This window comes from Aythya marila (genome assembly GCF_965140915.1).
Source record: "Aythya marila genome assembly, chromosome: 5".
In the NCBI taxonomy this organism is placed as follows: domain Eukaryota; kingdom Metazoa; phylum Chordata; class Aves; order Anseriformes; family Anatidae; genus Aythya; species Aythya marila.
Genome location: NC_139046.1, coordinates 25,597,016 through 25,619,542, shown reverse-complemented (window position 1 = coordinate 25,619,542; position 22,527 = coordinate 25,597,016). Strand labels below are relative to the sequence as shown.

The following is a 22,527-nucleotide window of genomic DNA, read 5'->3' as shown; positions in this document are numbered from 1 at the left end:
TGATGCAAGCAGATCTTATTTCCAGCGTCCCACTCCCTGCTGCACACAGACCAACTGAACGCAGTCCCAAGAAATGTGTAACTCATAACCAGGGGAGTTCAGGAGCCATTCAGCCCATATCAGTTCCCCTCCGTCCCTTTTTGTTAGTGCTATACAGAGTTTATTTTAAAATGTTTTCTCCTTCCATTTTTGAAGTTGGATTGCCTTCCTTTCCAGAGAGATCTGCTTCCACCCATACTCTCATGGTTCACATGCAGCAGACACACTCTAAGGAAATGTCAAAAGCCTACCACAAAATATATACATATGTATTTCTTCCTGAATCCAAGACAAGGTGTCATTTTGTAACAACGGTGCTTGTGAATATTTATGGCAGATGATGATTACTGAGTGTTAAACTATCAAAGAAATCACAATTTCAATTTTAAAAACAACGAAACAGCAGCATTTTTGGAAATCTGTAGAAGGAAAAACTCACCTTTAGAATTTTAATAATAGCTTCTGAAAGTAAATTACATACTTTGCTCAAACTAAATCAATCGACTACTTTTTTTTGTTTTTGTTTGCCTTTCTTGTACAAAAGCTACAAAGATTTAAGTTAAATGTTATTTGCATTCCAGAGCAAATTTTACAGTGGTATCAGAACTTCAGCTATGGCATTTCTCCTTTAGTAGAAGTTTGTCCAACTCACCGCTAAGCCACACTTTGAAACACAGTACCATACTAAACACTTAACACGGTCAAATTTTAAGAACATTAGTCCATTTCTGTAAGTTTAAGAGCTTGAGTGTACGATGCACTGAGACAGACTGAAACAGTAGTGACCAGATTTTAGAATAAAAATGTGGCTGTGCAGTCACAACACATAAGGAAACGCTGTACCAGCATACATAGTCAGAGGAATGCATCAACCCTGCCAAAGTAAATTTGAACTAAAGCAAGTGCTCTGGGGCAAACAGCATGGTGATTGGCACAAGTCAGCACTGCAGCTAGAAGAGCTCATGTTTTTCAGTCCTTTTCTAAGGCTTTCTGCGATTAGTAAGATCTCGTGTCCTCCTGTAACAATATCTATTCAGAAAGAAAACCAAAAGGCAAAAGAGGACTTACAGAATTGTTTTCGGATTCTGCACTTAGACAACCTCTGCAAATGCATGCCCGCTGGGACTCACGCAATAAACCTAATGGGCAGGCCAGCTCCCAGGAAACAACCCAACTTGGGAATGACAAATGCATACCACAGTTTACATGCCTTTCAGGAAATAATTCTGATATGTCATCTACTGAAATGGGCCTGTGAATAACCAAGCAAGATCTTACTGTGAATTAAATATAATTATTACTCAGACTGCAAGTGCTTATAAAGCATACCCTGAGCTAAAAGCTGCCTGCCCTCACAAAGTAGTTTTTCAAAAATAAACAAAACAGCATTTGTTACGTAGGAATGCCAGGCTTTTTATAACATATGTTCTGTCAGAATTTACTTTTAATCCGTAGTTCTCTATATTTATAAATATGAATCCAGAGGGTAGTTAGGAAAGTAAAATTATGAATACAGATTTAATAGAAAGACCTTCTCAGCACCTGTGACTTACAGTCTGCTAAGATCCAGTTTGTTAACTGATTGATATTATTCCAACAGTCTTGCAAGTAATTTATGTTAGAGTAAAATTGACTCTGCTGCTCTCTCCCAGTTTGACTTTTATGTTAACTGGAGACCATATAAAAATCCTCTTGCATTTTCTATTATGGATTTTCCACATGGAAAGAAAGTCAGCAAAATTCTGTCGTTAGCAGTATTTGATCATGAATGAGGTAGATTTTGACAGCTATCTGTAGATTTCTGCTGTAGCCGCAGTCCTCACATTTACTAGAAACTACCCATAAAAACTTTTAGAACACACTCTGGACTCCTGCCATATTTATAAAAGGCATGGGATGACTTAAAAGTTCTCTCTATGCAGCACAACACATCTGTTCCTACTTAGTATTTAAAGAAGAGTATATATTATTTGGAATAACACACAATGCATCAGAGCCTTGCGTTCTTCAACAAGGCAGAGTTGGAAAAAATCATTACAAATTTAAGAAATAATCTTAAGATATGAAAAGCAATTAACTTGTATACCAAGAATGCAGAAAAATCTTTGTCTTGAACTGCTGTTTGACATGCTGCAAGCATTGAATATGAATCTCCTCCAGTTTTACTGCAGGTGCCACAAAGCCAATATATTCCACAAATATTTAAATGACTTAAAAGAGAGCACAGCAGCAGCAGACGTGGTGCAGCTAAGCAGTTAGCAGCAAGAGATTAAAATTTGCTTTATGTAAGCCAGAATTTCTGATGCTGTTTCTGTTGTACAACTGTTATTTTGGTTATTGGAAAGTAATCATACACAGGGCTGTACCACATGCAGAAGATCTCAATGCTAAGACATACTGTATCCCATTCAGGTATTTATTACTTCTCAAAGATGTGATAGAAAATGGTAGTTTTACGCGCTTTCAATTCATAAAATCTTGGCTTAGTACCATTACTGTTCACTAGGGAAAAAAATAGAACGAAAAATCCCACAAAAACATAATGACTAAAGATGTCTTTCCACATGTACATATTGCATCATATCCATGGTGCCTGCATTTCAACCTGAAGGTCGCTTTTGACTTTGATAGAATTGTAATATTAGCACTTATACACAACGCAGCCAGCAACACTAATCAGAACAGAAGTGCAGCAAACATCATGCCCTTGTAAGTCCTGGATAGTCCATTCTGTATCTTACTAAGAAAAATCCTAGTACCCTCCTGAAATTCGAAATGCTTAATAAACTTTAACTTATTAACACATAACTTGCTGAAAAGATGATGCCGATTCATTCAGAACCAATTTAAACATATGGTACTTCTTTGTCCTCATACATGCCAGTTTTGGGAAGTAAGATGCATCATCAATACAATTTTACCTACTATGCAAGTCTCCAAGAAAGTGAGTAGTTACTGACAACATTTATGCTTGAGAAACACATATGCAGTATGAACAAGAATGCAGTGCAATGTAAGTTGACTTGTCACTTTTTATAATACAGAGGAGATGAATAAATAATAGAAATACCATTTTAAAAAAATTTACAACACAATACCTTCCTTGAACAGATGGAAGAACAATTAATGAGTATATAAAACAGCAATGGTTAGAAAGTCATAATTCCCATGCCTCTGGTGGCAGAGAGAAATTCCTTTTCTGTATTGAAGCTTTTGCAGTTTCAGATGTGTATGAGACCAGTACTTTTATTTGTCTTTGGTAGGGAGGCACAGTGAAAATGGAAATTAAAGTTTTGCAAATATCATCAGATACCAACTATAAGAAACAGGAAAAAATAAATACCCACCTAGCTTTGCCTCAGAAGTGTCCATCTCCCATTTGCTTTTCGGAATGTAACCCTAAATCATACACAGAGAGAAGCTCGGAGGATTAGAGAGAGCAACACATGCATATCACTTTTGAACTGGAAACAGCATTACAATGGGAGCTTAAGGTATTTCTTTTTGTAAGGCACAATTCTTGTTATCAGATGAAGGAAACAAGTTACTCAGTATTTCAGAACTTCTGCATCCACTTAGTTCCCTTTCAGAAAGTGACTTTAGCAGCCCTTGCACATCATTACAAGAATGCTGCTCTGCCAACACAGAACTCCAGAACGAGTCTAACAGATAGCAGTGGTGCTGTGTGCAGTTACTAGGTTATAATATCCCAAGAGGCAAAGTTATAGCGACACAATTTATCAGGCATTAAGAGTATTCAAGACTTTACAAATGCAAGTTACCTTAGTCAAATGCAAAATATACCTTAGTCAAACATTTTTAATATATTTCCAGATTTACTACACACAAGCTTCATTTAATAATCCTTTCAGATGAACATACTATACTCTTGTATGAGTAGTCAGTCCACAATTTTTTTCTAGTTTAAATGAGGTAGTATCTGCTGAAACTGCGACTTAATTGTTTTTTCATTTAAAAATAACCCTCATCATGGTTCAAAGATTATTTCCAAACACTTTTTCGCTACACGTCATCATACATTTTACATATAATAATCTTAAGCCAGTTCATTCCTTGCAAATGAAAATAATACTAAATTTGGCAAAAAGGTATTTATTTAAGGTATTTTCTTGTAGTCTTTTCATTTTATACTCTTACACAAATAAATCCTTGCTAAGCAATTATTGGTAACTCTTATAAGTAGCTTTATTCCTAATCTAAGCAGCTGAAATTTTCTCTGCAATCACATAAAAAGCTCACTGTGGTGAAATGGAACCCTTGTGGAGAGTTTGTTTTAATGATTTTTAATATGGAGGGAAAAGAACTATTCTAACAGATTTCAACAAGAAAACAATTCACAGACAAGTTTTAATATACTAATTCCTTTCCTGCTCTATTTATAGGTTGCCTCCACTGTGAACACCTGTGTATTCATTAATGCTGAGTTACTAAATCAGTGTACCATGACAGAGAGCTACACTGCTTTTGTTTTCATTCAGCATTCTGTTCCAAAATCTTTTACAGACCCTTTATTTTTCTATCAAGCTTGTATCAGTGATTTGAGATTATTAGATTTCTCTATTTTAATGTTTTTGATCAAGTCTGTAGTTAATACAAACTAAAACAGTTTGTGCTGCAATATTTCATTGTGACAAATAAATGAATTTCAGGTATATATGTATATTTGTACTTTTCAAACATATTGCACATAAAAATATGCTCAGAAAAGTTATACCACAGCTAGGAGCATGTATTGAACAAAGCAGTGTGTGATACATTGGTGAGAACACTAAGTTAAATGTGTCAATAATTCATACCATCAAGCACAGAAAAACAAGAATTGTCTGAACACTTCAAACAACCCTATGAGAGTTGACAACAGCAACAGAAGAGTGACTTTGATGGTGTGAAATGCCCTAATGTGTGCTGAATCTGCTTAATATCCCAGTCTTCGGATAGGATAAGAAAAGATTCAGAATTCATCCTTTGGTACGAGACAGTTGGATATTTCAAGGACATTTGCCAGATGGAGCTTGAGACTTCTCTCTTTCCCCAGGATTAAGAGAAGTACAGGAGAACGAAATGAAGAACCTTTACCAACTGTTCTCAAGAAGGCGACAGATACCAAATACTTTCCTGTCTGAAACACCTCTCTGAAATCAGCCATGTGACTGAATGGCAAAGATTACATACGGCAGATTATTCTTTGCTGTTTTTCACCTCTTGTGACTTGGAATAGAAAACATTCTTTTATGTAGTTTATTTTTAGGTATTAATAATTTGCACAGTTTCCACCACCATGCTTTCTCCTTGTCTTATAAAGAAAAAGCTTATTCTTATGATGTGCTGTGCAACAGGACACTCCCCAGAGCCCATAAACACACACACACAGAGTTATGCACAGATTTCTCTCAAATGCTAAAAGATAACTTTCTATTCTAGATATAACTCATTTTCAAGAAATGAGAAGCTAGCAGCCATATTCTTGTAAACATGGATGCATTTTTAAAGAGTTCTAATCCCACTTTATGCAGTCTCATACTCTGTGCCAGAGAATAATTTAGCAGAGAATGAATCATATTGCTAAAAAGAAAACCAAACAAAAAAGAAAAAAAACACATGCAAAGCCCCAAACCAGATGTTTATTAAAATCCACTCTTCCTAAATTTTATTTTTGTTATTGTGTATTTCATCCATTTTCTATACTACCACTCATGAGGAAGAGTAATTTGTAATTTTCCATCAAGAGAATGGACTTCGCTCATCCCAGACATTTTTGGTTACTTCCTGTTTATTGGAATTTAACTGCTTGGTTGTGGGAACCAGGGTTTGACACATTCAACTCTTCAAGCACTGACCAGTTGTAGCTCCAACACATACCAAGAAGTTACATTCAGAGGCCTTCCGCAGCCTTTTAAAAACTTACCCAAAAAAGCCAGCCTACAGAACTCTCTCTAACCTTCATTCATCCAAGAGATCTAATCCCTCTGCTTGGAAATACCTACTGACAAAGTCAGAAAGCCTCAGCAGAGAAAATATTCTTCGTAACTGTTGTCATACACTATGACAGTTGAGACGAGTTCTTTAGACATGTGAAAGAAAATAAGCTAAATGAATCTGTGCCCATTCTTCCCATCCCTCCACCTGGTATGATACTTAGACAAGCTGGAAGAGAGAGCTATCGTGTACCGTAACTTATAAATAAATGTTTGCAAGAGGCATGTTGCCATGATACTCTGATAATGCCGTTTGTGGCATACACTCTCAGATTATTTAAATAAATAATCAGATAGGAATAACATGATTTGACATTAAAGTTCTCTTAGAAATGTTTAAGGAACAAATGACTATAGATGTGTGTATTAAAATCGCACTGCTAAGAATGGCAATGGGTTGGCATTTATAAGATCGAGACTCTCCCTCAGACATATTAAAAAGCATTTTGTTAGAGATGGCTGATGTGTCTCCTACCAGTTCACTCTCTTCTTCCTCTGCTGCATCCTTCTTGGCTTCTTCTTTCTGGTCTTCAATATTTGCATCAAAATCCTCCATCTCCACCTGTTACAAAGCACAAGCACAGACTTGCAAGGCACTGCTTGACTTCAAAATCTCATCGTTTAAGTAGGTTAAGCAGAAGATTCCAAGCTCAAATAGAAGAGGAAAGATGGGATTAATTTTTGCAAGCACTATGCTGTGGTTTATATGAATATTGCCTCTACTTCTGCTTCCTTCAAAGCAGGTTCCCTTCTTGCTGTAGTGAGAAACTGTGTGGGGAAAGTAGCAATACTTTGTGATCCTCCTTCACGTGGATTCTTTGTGCTACCAGTATTTGTAACAGTAAAATATCTCCCTTGCATCATACACAATCATGTTTCAAAACCTGAAATTTCATAAGAAGATCTTAAACTTATCACTTATGCATCACTTGAATGGCACTCTCTGTACAGAATGCATCTTAGTCAAGCCTCTAGCTTAAGTATTTACTTATCACAGTGTAATGAACAAAAATGGAATCTTTAAAACACATCTAACCCTGCCAATCTAATGGAATACTTTCTGGAGCCCATATCTCTGAAATGCCTGATACTCACACATGCAGTTATGCAAACTGTTAGTAAAACCTTGATGAACATATCAGAGTAAACCCCTAATATGTCCTTCTCTGGGTCTACTTGAGAGCTGAAACTTTTGCTCTCCTCTTGAAAATTACTATTTTACAATAAAAATTATCTGTAGAGTAGAAAATAACCTGCTGAGATCATGACAAGCTGCAAAGAGTAAACACCTTTCCTACTTCAGCAGGTCAACAGTTTCTATGGCCACGGCACGAGCTGTTCTGACAGTAACATGCAGCTCTGGTACATTCAATACAACCATTAACATAGTAGTTTATTTCCAGAGCTCCTGAAATGTCTGTCAAAGAACGCAACAAATAGAAAGATAACATATCCAAGATATATGTCATGGCAAACCATAAATGGAATAAAAGGTAGCATTCCTCTACATTAAGTGTAATCTTCTGCTATATGTGTTTTATTTACTACTTTACTGCACAGGTCTGGATTTCTCAAAGCAGGGATCCAGAGGAATTATCAGCTATTTCTCAAATTGTGAACCATTAAGCTGAAAAGGTGCCAAGGTTTGCATGAGGGAGCAAAAATAGTCTTTAATTGCTATTAAGCAGTTGCTAAAGTGGCTTCAACTCTTCCTCAAAGATGCACAAGTCGGGGCTCCAAAAATGCCTTAAAATATAGCTTGTGCCTTTGTATTTAGGTCGTTGATAAGAATAATGGAATACACTTAACTGACAGCAATTACATCTTTCTATAGTGCCAATTATATGGCAGTCCTGTTTGTCATCATACCTCATCATACCTTCCTTTGCTTTATTTTTTCAGTATAGCTACATACCCATAATTCATCATTTTAACATGCAGAGATACTCTTACCTCTTCAATAGCAGCATCTTGCAATAGGGAACGAATGTCCAGGCGCATCATGTGACGTGGCGCTGCCTCCCAGTGATCAGACATCTAAAAAAAATGCACCAAAAAAACACAAAACATAAAAATGAAGCACCTCCAAAAACGTAAGAGATTGAACAGAAAATTGGGCTTCTTATCACAAGAAAAGATCTATCTGCACTTAAGTCATTTCAGTCAATCCTGTGAAATAACTACCAGCTCTTCTTAGAAGAAAATTGTAGGCATTATGTAGACTAAAGCAAGCCAAGTTTTCCAACAACAGCAGGAGTGAAAACAAAAGGAAACTTGCAATTAATCCTATGACTCCATATGTATACAGTTACCCTGCTGATTTCCTTTAGCTTGCGTCCATGAATATTCCTCTTGGAACACGTCTGGTTATCTGCACTCATTTCAGCTAAGTACACCTAGAAAGAGGAAGACAATATTAAATGTTTTAAACCAGTTTTTAGAGTTTTTCTATCTGGTCATAACTCCACAGTTGTACATTCTAAGAAAGGTAAACTTGCAGCTCTAGACCATAGCACTCTTCCTTCAGTTGGGAAGGACTTTGCGTTCAGAAGTTCAGAAATGCTGGTATACAGGTGCTAGGAAATTCAAATGCCTTTTAGGTATTTACCTCAAAACCCTTGGTTTTTGCTGCACTCCAAAACTGCTCAAAATGTCGCACTCTATCATTGATAGCATCAAGGATAATGAAGGGAAAGAATCCATCATCCAATGTCTTTTTGAAAGTTTTAAACATGCTGGTGCGATAGGTCTCTTCCATATCAGCTTCATATTCATATTCCATCACCTGGGTCAACGACAACAGCATTTAAGAAAGACGACACCTATTAAGCTGTTAACATTCAACTGCTGAATGTCCTGACCACAAAGTACATTGGCATGAGAAAACCATCTTCCAAAATTTGCCCATTCCACCCTTACGTTAGATTGACTTGTTTTTGAAAAACAGTCCCCACACCTCTGCAAAGCAACAGACTGAAATTCCACAGTATCTTGCTTCTTTCTCAAAGTAAGAAACTGAATTAGGAGTACCTTCTTTTTTACTTTTTTCCCTGTATCTGGGTCTCTCTCTTCCTTTTCTACTTCAGTGATGAAATAGTCATCCAGGCTGAGAACTCTTGGTGCAGGTCCTCCACACTCTACTTCCTTATCCTGGGAAGAAAGCAAAACAGAAATACTCCTGGGTACCTGCAAAAAATCCATTCTGTTACAGAAGACCTTCAATATGGTTTTGGCAAATGTCAATTCCCTTCTCTATGTTCAAAGCAAGAAGAAAGCAGTATTCCTCATGGTTACTAAGAGTGGACAGGATTCACGTGCCACGTGAGGACACAGAACATTAAAAAACAACAGACTGAAATTCCAGGTCTTGATCTCATCTCTTCCAGGTCTTCCTGCCTTCTCCAGTAAGTCTGACTTAATTTTTATCTTGGTATACTGTACAAACAGAAATAAAACAGTAGAAAGAACACAAGAGAGACAAACAGCACTACACAGTGAGCAGTCCTTTACGTACCCTGATGAGTTTTGCTACATGTGTCTTCCCACTGCCCGGCAAACCTCTCATTATGATTACAATCTGAAACAAAGATAATGTAAAATAAGATAGAAGACTGTACTAAATCAAACAAATCTCTTATACAAAGAAATTCTAGAAAATTACGTGCCCCGGGCTCACAATTTTGCCAACAACAAGCAAAGCCAGTACCATGCCTCACTCCCACATTTTACAAACCAGGTTGTAATGCATGGTGGTAGTTCCATGGGAGTAATAATAAGATTATGTGATGTTAATCGTCTCAGCAGCTCACACTGCACAAGATGTTATGAAACTGTTTACAATAATTGAATTAGTCTTGTCTAAATGTTTTATTGCCTGGATCTTATTCTTTCTTTAATATGGTGTACTCTCTGACAGGATAAAGCCAAGTCTTTCCTCTGATACATCAAAAACCCAAGTAAAGATCTCAGAAGAATCTAAAATACATGAATATTACCAACTAAGAGGAATTTCATATTAGCTTTCCTAGGAGGTTTACATCTCCTGTGGACTCCTTAGGGCTAGGCTACAACATTCTGAGTATTAGCAATAGAACCAACAGAATTTACAGTCCTTCCCAATGCATTCATACCTCAGAGAAACTGATTGTTGCTGTTGCAATGCATACTCACTCTCTCTGGCCTGCTATCCCGCCCTGGTGGCTTCAAAATATCATCTACATTTTTAGATTCTGGCTTTCTTTCCACTCGTGGAGCAGGTGGTGGCTGACGAGGCATAGATGGAGCAGAAATAGGAATCCTTTCCTCAGGGTAATTTCTACGATCACCTTCAAATTCAGAAGAATTTTCTTAGTTCAGTGAAATTAGAAATTTTAACAGACACTCTTTACTTCAGGATAAATTCACGGATGTTTCCGCAAAACAATTCAAAGTTCTAATCTTGAAACTACTACGATAAAAGATATTTTTAGCAGAGCATGTAATTGTCTTTTCCTGATCTCATCACTACTGAGAAACTAAGCTATAACATTATCCAAATAAATTTTCCTGATTTCTATATTATGAAAAATTATTTATTTGTTAAGAATATTTTAGCAGGTATTCAGGACTGAGAAACCATACCTCCAAACATGGAAGGCCCATGATCATACGCTGGACGATCTGTCTTTCGTTCATATGGTGGTCTTTCAAAACCACCCCGCCTGGAGGAGGGATGCTCTTTCTTGTCACGGTAAGACTGTGTCCTTGAAGGTGCAGTAGGAATAACCCTGCCAAAATAGTATTCTGTGTATTCGTAGAATTTTTTACTATGGATTCCAATGAGAAATTAATAGGTACCTCAGTCAAAACAGACAGCCTGACACACAATATAGCTTGAACCAGATTGATTTCAAAAATGTTCCAAAACTACACACCTATCATCTCGGGGATGACGATCTTTTTCAAATCTCTCTCGATCATAGTCCACAGAACCACGGTCTCTGTGCAATTCCCGCTCTCTCTTGAAATCCCGGTGGTCTGTATTTGAATTACCTTGACGCTCAAAATAGGGTTCACGATCTCTGTCTCTGTTGTAACGACCAGGGTGATCTGAAAGGAGAAACCCACGGAAATCCAAACTATAAAAACATATCCTGAATTTACTATTTTTGAAGGATAAACAACAAAAGTACAAGAAAACTATATAGAAATTCATGATGTGAGGACTAAAACAAACTCAGCCACTGAATCTCTTTCCCAAACTGTAAGAGACAACCATAACATGCAATCCTACTTAAAGCTACTGAATTGAGTCTTGAACATGGCTTGATCAATGACCGTATTACTCCTCTTGACGATATAAACTGTTATTTTTATGGGCCTTGGAAGGCAATAAAGTGGTTCTTATTTAAATTAGGAGTTACTTAGTTTAAAACACACTTGTAGTGCCTTACAACCTTTCTTATAGGCTAACTAATGGCCTGTGAGCTAACCAAGGGCTCCCTACCTTTTTGAAATGTTTGTCTCTCCGGCAAAGGTTCTGGACGCAGAGTTACCCTCTCCCCATATGGAATCTGTTCCACTTTACTGGTGGTTATATCTGGTTAAAAATAATCAGAAAGCTAAGTAACGTCTTAAAATACCCCTCTTCCATTTCCTTCCCAATGTCGTGAAAAGCACTCAGTCAATGGCATTAGAAGTGACTGAAATAACTTACCAAAATATACATAAATACAGAACACCAGAGTTTTTAACGCCTTAAGTATGTTTCTGTGTGCATAAGTATGCATACAGTTTACCTAACAATGGGACTTTATCTCTTTGGATGAGTTCGGGTAGCTTGCACAGTTCATCGATGCTATGAAAGTTTCAGTAACTCAAACTATGATAACGTTGAGAATATTACCTGAAATGCTCTCTTAAGAGACTCCCAACAGTCACAGTTTTTCTAACTGCTTTTAGAGAAACATCTACTTAAAGGAATTGATGTGGCTTCAGTTACAGAGAAAAACTCTCTTTAACGGCAACGCACAATTTATGTACAACTTTACAACCCAATTTCACTTTTGTAAAAAAGAAAACCTGAGAGAAGTTGATTCAATTAAAAGAATAGTGTTGAATTTTAGCTTTGATAAACTCACTACTAAAAATCTGAGGCTCTCACTGCTTTGGTGTTAAATGCCTGTTTAGCATGCCAGCTCCTCAGAACCAGGACATTGGTTCTAGAGGGCTCTAGGTATTGTTAGACGGGTACCTCATACCCATTAAGCAGCATACAAATAATGCAAACATTACCCACATTCTGCTTTAAGTCACTTCTCAGAACTGTAACAAACCAAAGTACTTTCTAACACAGTTACAGTTCCCACACTCTGTTATAAAGGGATTAAGGGAAAGTCTCACTATCAATCTACATATAACATTGATGTGCCCATATGAGCTGGTGTTTAGTAGAAGCAGGTGTGGACATATACCATTCAATTCACGTGACACAGCTTTTCAGCATTAGAGAAAACATTAAACTCAAGACTGACAATTACTGACTCCTTAAAATTGCACTGTTTAGTATTAGATCACGATGTGCACAGCCTAAACATCAGCTGCAAAATATATGTGGCATATGTTGTGTGCCACACTCCTTTAGGAAGCAGCTAATGGAGCTAATTATCTTTCCGTTACAGAACGGACAAATACATTCACTGCAATACCCACCTCGCCCATGGCCATAATCCACAGTTTGCTGAATTATAGGTGCTTTAGGAACGGGTGGAATAACTGGAGGAAGTGACACTGGAACAGCTGACGGAACAGAGGTGTGAGCAGCAGGTACTTTCACTGGCGAGGATACTGGTGGAGGCATCATTGACTCCTGTTTACATAATTCGTACTCCATATTTGCTCCTTTATCCTCGTTTGTGTCCCAGAGTCCGTGGAAAGAATCCTCATCCCAGCGTTCCTGTTCCACAGCAGAAGGTGATGGTTTTAAAGACTGACCATGACTTGGGGCTGTAGTTGGAGTAGGAACTGGAGCATGTGGCCTTGTCATAGGTGTAGCAGGCCTTGCCAGTGGGGCAGGTGGTCTTGTCACTGGGGTGGGCTGTCTGAACAACACGGGAGGCTTTATAATAACAGCAGGAGAAGGTTTAATAGCTTGGGCTTCTACTGGTGCCTCTGAAGATAGCTGAGAAGAGACCTAGATGCAGAAAGCACTTTAAATAGAGATCTGTAATCTAACCTTCTCTCATCCTCTGCAAGTCAGTAAGCACAATGGCAATCTGTAATTAAATTATAAACATTTTCTAGTACCTCCATCAAGGCGCTACAGGTAGGAGGACAAAATTTCAAGAACTGGCGGCCTGAATTAATTTGGCGTTTGCTCACTATGCAAAGGCTTGAATATTATATATTTTCTCATTCAAAATAATATTAATTTAAGCTCCAGTGGGCCTATCTCAGTTCAAAGGTGCCTACAGTTTCATTCCCAAAGATTCTTGTTGTCTGTGAGGAGGCTGAAATAGTGGGGAAGTAGGGCAGCTTGGTGAGGCACAAAAGGATTGATAAGGTCAGCTTCTTTCTGGAAGTCACTGGAAAAATTCCCAGAGAACAGTATCACCTACAAAACTCTTAATAGAATCAATGTCAGATTAATATCAGAAGTGGAGAGGTGTTGCCCAGTGAAAAAAATTTGGTCTTGAACCAAACATCCCCAAGGAATCCTGTGTATTGTGTCAAAAAGGGTCTTTTCAGAAGCACAGCAGATGCCAAGTTAGAGGCAGCCTTACTAGCAGCATGCAAACGGACTCAGAGAAGGGCTGTAGATACAAGCTGAGATTTGTAGCAAGTTCACAGACATGGCAGAAATCCCAAGAAAAATAACAGTTGTTTGAATACCTCTGGGCAGATTGGTGAAGTAGGAAATATCAAAGTTAGGAAGTAAAGTCATTTCCTAAAGATGTCAACATATCTGCAGCTCTTGGTAGCAAATCTGTTCCATTACTTTACTTTATAGACACTGTAAACAATGAAGAGGTCAGCTAGGCAAAAAGGAAACTTGTAGTGTATCATGCACAGCCCAACGCTTCTCTGCAGGGAGGGACAAAGAAAACTTGGTTTGGCTAAATGTCAGGCTCGCAGGTCAGTACAGCCAAATTTACTGGTACCAGTAACTTTTAGGTTACGATGTGACGAAGAATTAAGTCTGTGCATCAACTCAGCATTGACTCCAACATACATTTAACAACAGTGTAGCATTCATTCTAGGAAGGATTTATAAACCTGAGTAAACATGACTGGAGAAATTCAGCTGTTTTCTCACCTGGTATGAACTATCAAAAAACAAATTTAGCATCTGAGAAGAGTTCCCAGGACCAACCAGAAGATTGGACAGTGGAGGAGTAAACTGTATCACAACAGGAGATGAAGGCACAGATACACAAATGCGTGCTTCCACACGCTTTGTGATACTCCATCCAGTAATGAGTATTTCTAATAAAGACAGCCAACAGAAAGCTAACATTCGCTTTATCTGAGTTTCTGATGGAACTATCCTCAAATTCTCTTTCAACCTCTTCAAAGAGGAGGGAGCACTTAAAGCAGGAAAAGCAAAGCAATCCGGGATTCAAAGATAATATCAGAACCAAGATAGCTGGTGAAAAGGAGGGTCTTCTCGTGAGCCTTACGGCTTTATTTTGTAAGAGCTCACCTCATCTTGCACATTGTCCTACAGCAGTCTAGGCTGTTAAACCTCATGAGCTACTGTCCCCAGCGGGTTATGTTCAGAAGACACGGTGGACTGAACGAATAAGAAAGACTTTGGGAAATCTAAAGAAGTTTCTTTGCCTCAACAAAAGACTGAAGAAGTTGTAAGGATTGCGAGGGAGGCATTCCACAGAGAAGTCTGGCCACCAGAGTGCAGAAAAGATCTGAAACACACAGAATTACTTACTACCCACGTTACGACGTCGACTTGAGATGAATTTACCTGAAAGCCACCTCCTGGCCTTGTGCTGGTGTTCTGTGGTCTTGGAGAGTCCTGTGCGGAAATGTCGGATTTAAACTCTTTCAACTTTTGCATCTGTTCTTTTTGCTCTCTGCACATGAATCACAAGAAAATGTTATTAGTCTGTAGCTTAAATGAAAACTTGAAAAATTAAATACGTATTACACTACCATCAGTGGTCAAGTCCAAAGTAGAAAAGGACACAAGCAGGCTTTATATGGTCAACACTGATTCAGAAATCCCTGTTTCGCACCCACCTAAACATGGAAGTATATCTTATCTGCCTCCTTTTTTGACCACAAATTTCCTCTGTGGCATACAGTTATGCTTTAGTTGGCCAGAACCACTCTGCTTTGATAGTAAAGAGCAAAGTCGTATTTTTATGTTTCATCAAGACCTGCAAATGGGAAGCCCAGGGGAGTTGCGTGCCTAAATGCTTTCAGGGACTCACTCTGAGATGCACACTAACAAGACTGAGGCCAACTCAAAGCACAACAAAGATTCCAACATTTAAACACAAAGTGGTGAGGTTAGCTTTCCTTGCTTTGTGTATCTAAATGCTATTTAATACACAACCCACACACCGTCTATGGAAAAGAAACCAGGACCAGCAGGGAAAGCTATGACCACCAGGTTACAAAATTCTATACAATGTGATTTTGTTACCTTTGAGTTATTGTTAACATCTTTTTATCTTGTTTTTCTTTGATTGTAGTAACTTTGTTGATATTTAATTGCATGTACTAAAGTAGTGCCCAAAAACCAACTAAGGGATCCCCTCTGTACTACTAGGCACAACATAAGCCATCCTGATTAGCAATGCATCTGTTTAGCACGCAGGGCAAGGGGAACATGGCACGCAGAAAGGGATCCCAAGTGCTGCATTAGTGCAAAGAGCATGAGCAAGTGCCAGCACTTATAAGGTCTTCTTTATGCTGGGTTTAGGAAAAATGAACCACATGATAAATATAGAACAGCATGCAGCTCTGAGCATGCTGTCATGTACATGATAAAAGCAACCTGACGTGAAGTACTGGTGTAACTAATGTTATTAATATCCTCAAATCAAACTTAAAAAGAACAGTACCAACAGTATCACATTTATATTTCCCCTTTTCAGTGAATTAGAAAGACATATAAATCCACTTCCTTACATAAAACGTTTTAGTTTCTATGCTCAAGTATCTCAGCTCTAATAAATTATTCACTTGGGCACTGATTTCCAAACTATGGCCCTTAAATTAAGTCCACTGGCTTGCAGCCATTCACATTAAACAGCTCAGCTGGCCACCTGAGGCTATGAGAAAGCCAGGAAGCTGAAAACAAGCTGTTGCTCCAAAACTTTTGGCAAATGTTGCGTTATAACACAGATTTCACAGTCACTAACACCTGTTGAATTAATCTAATTGCAGTGAAATATTAATGTATTCATAATAACAGTTCTGCCTTCCCTTTTTGAAATCACTTTTCTTGCAATTTCTGCTTGTAACTAAGCCCTTCCTTCCAAATGGGACAGATGCTTTGCAATAGCACAGATGCTCAGCAATCTTACGAGTTTGGAAACAATACAGCTTCAAGAAAAGCACAAAAACGTCTCTATCTTTCAACATGGTTTAATAATAATGTAACAGTGATAAGTGAACACTTATTTTAATTACTCAATATTTTAGTAAAATATCTTCCTTGTGAAATTAAATCCTTGCCTTTGCTAAGTACCACAGGATCTATCTTGCAATATCTCACAAGAGCTATCTCACAATAACTCATGGAGAAGATGAACCACATGAACCTCTAAGAGATTTCTTCTTTATAATCTCCCCTTAAAGATTTCACTCCTCACTCACTAGACATAGTAAAAGAAACTTATCTTTCCAGTTCTCTCATGAATGCATGTAATGCACCAAAACTCAGGCATCAAATCACAAAGAAAACATTTGGATAGAAGGTATGTGCTCTCTTCTTGTATTACTAAATTTACTGAGCCCTATCCTACCGGATATTTCTGATGTTTAAGAGGTTATTATTCTATCACTTCTTTTAAAATAAATGCTTATTAAAGCCTTAAAGAGTCATGTCCTCCTCATTTGACAACACGGTTGTGTTGATCCTCAGAATTAAGATCAACCAAGCTTTGCCAAATTACTCATCGAGGATGCTAGGGTTCAAATGAGAGAACATTGTTAAAAGGGAAAAAAAGCATCTACGCTTTAAGAATCAGTATCCAACATTTTAATAGGTCCCACTGTGTGAATTAGGAACTACCTTAATGCAGATCTTGAAATGTATTTAAAAGCATTAATCAACAAAGTCATCTGAGGATAACAGAAAGATTAAGAAGCAATTATCAACAAGCTCCTTTAAGGATAACAAAAAGGTTGGTCAGGTGATGTGGACAGATCTATACTTGGGAAATAACAAATGGAGGTGCCCTATTCGTGGGGAAAGGGGTGTGTATTTATTTAAGGAAAAAAGCCTATCCACAAAAGCTGGGATGGAGATCTTCTAGTTCCACACAAGCTCCTATTACCATGCTGTAGTGAAAAGAAACAAGCCTGTTACTGTGTAAATTGAGGAAGAAATCAGGAAAGGGGTATCATCCTCACAGAAGCACCAAACTATTCTGGTAGCTTGTCTTTAAATAATTTGTTGGACAGTTGCAGGGGGATAAAAATAACATCCTTAAGGAGCATCAATATAAGAAACACCATGCACCAGGTTCTCATGGCACCTATCTTGCAACTCCATTAGCGAATAAATGTCCAAAAAGGAGGTTCCAAAAGCTTGCCAAGGTCATGAATTTTACAAAATCACATCAGAACAATGTTTTCTTCCAATAAAACAGTGAACATTATTGTTAGGCTTGGAGAAGTATCCGAGTAATTGAGACAACTCCTGGAACTGGAAACAGAGTGAGAAGCCTTGTCTGACACCAGTCATTCACTCTACAAATACATGAAGTCCCCTATACAGGGACCCAGTTTTAAAAGTAGTACTTCTTATGTATGAAGTAAAATGCAAGCATACTTTTATGCAAGCATACTTTTAAACATGTATTTTGTTCTGAGAAAGGCATGAAGAGAGGAGGAAGTCAATAAGTTTTGTTTTGTTTCAAAAATAAGCTCTGAATCTCAGAGGCAGCCTGTTACTGATTAAGATTTTGACAATTTCATCTACATCCAAACTGCCCATATGGCTGGTTGGAGCTACAGTAGGACTGAATTGGCTATTTAATAGCCAGAACTGGAGGTGGATTCACAAACCCAAGGAAAGCTTGGGACATCAAAATTTAGCTGTTTCTAATCAAACCCAGAGTATTTAGTTTGCATTTGAAAGAACGAGGAAGATAGGTGAGAAATACCAGAGTCAGCTCATCACAACCTACCAATGCAGGACAAGTAACATTTAGCACGAAGATGTCCAAAGGGAAATTAACATCCTCCACAAAACACCATACAACTAGAATGTACCAGCTCAGTTCAAAACTCCAGAAAAGATGCAATAATATCACAACGTGTAAGAAAATCTAATAAGCCTACTTTAGTAATTTCTCTCCCCCCAAAAGTGACAGAATCAAGCAACTCACCGAAGCATTTTGAGCTCCTGGGCAGCTTTCAGAATTATCTCATGCTGTCTTTGGCTAAGGACCATCACTCCCCCCAAGGACTGTTCCGAGTCCAGGTTTGAATCTGCTCCCAGCATATCAGAGGAATGTGAAGGTGGGAGAAGGGATGAATCCATCTGGTCACCCATAGGTCGCAGCCTGTCTCCATCATCTGGATACCACCGATCCGTCAGTCGTTCCCTCTCCCAGTCAGTCCTTTCAGGAAGGTAGTCCTGCTTCTCCCGCCACGTGTCGTACCTCTCGGGGTACTCTCGAATCCTCAGCTCCCCCCTGTCTCGGAGGTCTCTGTCGTAGTGATCTCTGTTCCTGTCGTCCCTCCACCTATCTTCGCGGTATCTGTCCAGAGGTGGGAGAGGTGGTAACGGTGGGAGAGGGGGGATATCTAGGTCACGATTCCCCATTTCTCTATCATCCATGGGTCTCATGTCCCAGTCTCTGTTATCCCATTCTCTGTCCACATCTTGATCATAAATATCTGCGGATCTTCCCGTCCTATCTAGATCTCTCTCTAGCTCCCTCTCCCTCGGCCTCTTCCAGTCATCCCACCATGAATCTCGTCTGTCGTGATCAGATGATAAAGGAGGTAGTGGTGGCAGGGGAGACAACGGAGGCAATGAATGGTGAGACTGCAACCTCTCATCCCTATCGTATGGATCCACAGAATCATCCTGATAATCGGAGTTGTGGTCTCCCCAGTATCGTTCTCTTTCCCAGTCGTCCAACCGCTCGTGCTCCAGAGGAAGGTCATCCCTACTATCTAAAGGAAATTCCTCCTGCATCCCCTCATCCTCATGACTCCAAGAACCCCTCAGCGCATCGTCTCGATGGTACGGAGCCAATTTGTCAGGATCATCTCCTAGGTGAATTGGTTTATCTATGCTGCCCGCGTCGGACCTCCCCGCTTCCCTCTCCCGGCTATCCGGCCTCCTGACGTGTCCCCTCTCGTGGCTACCTGCCCTCCTGACGGGACCCCTCTCCCGGCTACCTGCCCTCCTGACGGGACCCCTTTCCCTACTGCCCGCCCGCCTCATGGGGACCCTCTCCCTGCTCCCTGCCCGCCTCATGGGCTCCCTCTCTCTGCTCCCTGCTCGCCTCATGGGCTCCCTCTCCCTGCTCCCTGCCCTCCTGACGGGTCCCCTCTCCCTGCTGCCTGCCCGCTGTGCCCTGTCCCTGCTGCCTGGCCGCCCGGCGAGCTCCCTGTCTCTGCTGGACATCACCCTCTCCCTGCTGTCTGACCGGCCACCCAGCGTCCTCTCCCTGCTGCCCGACCGCCCGTCCGGCATCCTCTCCCTGCTGCCCGACCGCCTGTCTGCCATCCTCTCCCTGCTGCCCGCTCTCCTGAACATCCCCCGGCCCCGGATGGATGCCTGCCGAGCCTGCCCTCTGCCCCTGTACACGTATCCCCTGCCACGGCCCTCGTCCATCCTGCCCATTCCCATTCCCCGGCCGTGGCCGTCATCCATCCTGCCCATTCCCCAGCCGCCGTCCATCCTTCCCATGCCCCGGCCGCCGTCCATCCTGCCCATTCCTCGCCCGTCCATCCTGCCCATGCCCCTGCCCCGGCCCATTCCCCAGCCACGGCCATCCCCCTGCCCCCTGCCCCGGCCATCATCCATCCTGCCTTGCCCCCTTCCTCTGTTTCCCGGTCCCTTGCCTCTGTCTTCGTGCATAAATGGCCCTTTCCCTCTGCCTTCTGGCCCGGGCAGGCCCTGCGTGGTGTCCGAACCAAGCAGCTGGCTCTCTGAGGAACTCAAATCCTGGTTTCCCGTTACAGGGGTCACCGCCCCTCCCGGCCTTGCAACGCCTGACTGCAAAGCTCCAGAGTTGCTAGAAATTGATGTTGAAGTCTGGTTCTGAACAGGCGGAGTAGTCGCTTTGGAGTCTTCTACTTGCTGGTTAGGATCGTGTGAACTCCATGTCCACTTCTTAGGAGGATCTGAAATAGTTTCTTTGACTTCACCTTTGGATGGTTCCTGCTGAGTGCTTGCGAGGTCTTCACTCGGCTCCACGGAGCCCGTACTCGTCACGTCAGTAGACTGCGTTCTACTTCCAGCCTGCTGATTGCCACCCATGTCTGTAAAAGGCTCTTTGTTTTCTGATCGTGAGTCTGTCTGGGACTGCTGCTGTCCCAAAGGAGGCCTGGGCCCCCTCCACCGTGGGCCGCCCGGTCGGGAACCGTGTGCATGTGATGTGTTTTGGGAAGTATAAAATTGTGCTGCTGGTCCCCGGGGGATAGTTCCCCACCGACTCGTGTGCTGTCCATCAGTGTTCTGTCGGTCAAAACGCGACCTGTGTCCCTCGGAGCGCTGGGAGTCAAAACGGGGCCCTCTTGGTCTTGAGCCTTCAAATTTGTCATATCCTCTTCCTCGAGGGCCATCAAACCTGCGCATGAAATAACAGCAGTTTTATTCAAATGAACATGTCAAATAAAACTTGTCTAAAAACACTGCCTGTTTAACTGATGCATCCTAGTGTGCTGTAGGATCAGATCTGTTTGAACCTGTGCAGAAGCACCAAGACCTTCTTCTCCACCCCAACACTGTCCTGTGAAGACCAGTCTAAGCCACCTGCAGACAATGTAACCCTAAAAAGAAAACTTGGCTTCAGTATCCCAGGATTGAAACTCACCTTGAAAAAAACTTGCAAACTGAATGGTGAGAAGCTTTGATCTTTTGTTTAAAGACACTTTTGTTGAAAACAACAACTCTTGTTGAACTTTGGTTTTAAAACTTCGCAACAAGCTTACCTAACCAAAGGCCTTATAGACAAATCTATAAATATAGATCCTCACAGAAAGTGCAGCGAGGTGTGATATTGGCCAGTTCTACGCAAGACAATCTGCCTAAAACACACACATTTTTATCACATCACTTTTTTCCTTTTCTTTCTTTGTCTACAAGCAAGAGTAGAGGTCAGGCAAACCGGCATAAAGAATAATTTATGCAATCATATTTAGCAAGGCTCATCTAGTCAAAAAACAGCCTTTAGGCATATGCTTAATTATTGATTTGCAAGACACACACATCAAATTCATTTTACACAAAACATCGAACTTGCTCCTGAAGTCCAATTGCTTGGATTTTTGGGATTCACAGTTGTCTCTCCCTGGATATGAATTCATTATTGCCTAGTTACCAGCAGCTGTTGACTTTTTGCAGAATTTAATGTTTCAGTGAGCAATTTACCAAATGAGTTCATTTGCACAACCTCAAAGAATTTTAATAATCCTAGTAAGACAACACTTCAGCAGAAAAAATGGAAAGCACGGTTTCTGTTGGAACAAAACTGCCTTTTGCTTGGGGTGTGTGGTCAAGATGAACAGAATTAGAAGAATTAGCAAGTGCAGTAGCAAGGTATCCTCAGTTTGAAGGACCAACTTCTACACGTAAGGTATAGCAAGAAGAAAAGGCTGGATACTGTAAGACATCCTTCACCCCCAAAATTCTGCAAATTAGTTTAAGGGAATTCTTCAGAGTTTCTTGAGAAATGTTAATTGCTAAAAAGTGGTGGGTGGGAGTGTGTCTTTTTATACGCCTAATCGTCACCTGGGACTTTGGAATAGCACCAGGTAACACACAATATTTTAAATTTATCACAGGTTCAATTGAAAATTTATTACAACCCTCTTTTCTACTGCCTGTATTGAGAACAAGCAGTAAACAGATTTTTGGAAAACCTTTGATAAAACCATGAAATACTCATGCAATTACAATATAGGAATGCACAAAGGTTACAGCGTTATTTAAAAAATCCTTTTTTAAACATTTTAAAATATTTTAATGTCAGTGGGCTCAAAAACAAAGCCATTGTAAGTACTTTCTAGAAATTTCTGATTATCCATAGTCTATGGTCACAGAGCACTGAGCTCTAAACTAATGCATGTATAAAAGACA

At 40.0% G+C, this 22,527-nt stretch overlaps 1 protein-coding gene across 3 annotated transcripts in view; it reads right to left on the bottom strand.

The window, feature by feature from the left end:
• The window catches only part of YLPM1 (YLP motif containing 1), a 38,147-nt gene that overhangs the window by 5,233 nt on the left and 10,387 nt on the right, over positions 1–22,527 (bottom strand). Inside the window, exons 5-18 of one of the 3 annotated variants that reach the window (XM_082761651.1) lie at positions 18,596–21,016; positions 14,995–15,103; positions 12,726–13,206; positions 11,521–11,613; positions 10,949–11,123; positions 10,656–10,801; positions 10,206–10,360; positions 9,550–9,612; positions 9,066–9,185; positions 8,644–8,820; positions 8,348–8,431; positions 7,989–8,072; positions 6,511–6,597; positions 3,387–3,438 (exon numbers count right to left, since the gene is read on the bottom strand). In XM_082761651.1, the coding sequence (XP_082617777.1) occupies positions 3,387–3,438; positions 6,511–6,597; positions 7,989–8,072; positions 8,348–8,431; positions 8,644–8,820; positions 9,066–9,185; positions 9,550–9,612; positions 10,206–10,360; positions 10,656–10,801; positions 10,949–11,123; positions 11,521–11,613; positions 12,726–13,206; positions 14,995–15,103; positions 18,596–21,016 (4,247 nt within the window). The remainder of the gene's footprint in view (positions 1–3,386; positions 3,439–6,510; positions 6,598–7,988; positions 8,073–8,347; positions 8,432–8,643; positions 8,821–9,065; positions 9,186–9,549; positions 9,613–10,205; positions 10,361–10,655; positions 10,802–10,948; positions 11,124–11,520; positions 11,614–12,725; positions 13,207–14,994; positions 15,104–18,595; positions 21,017–22,527) is intronic. The other 2 variants (XM_082761653.1, XM_082761652.1) reach the window with 2 other exon arrangements.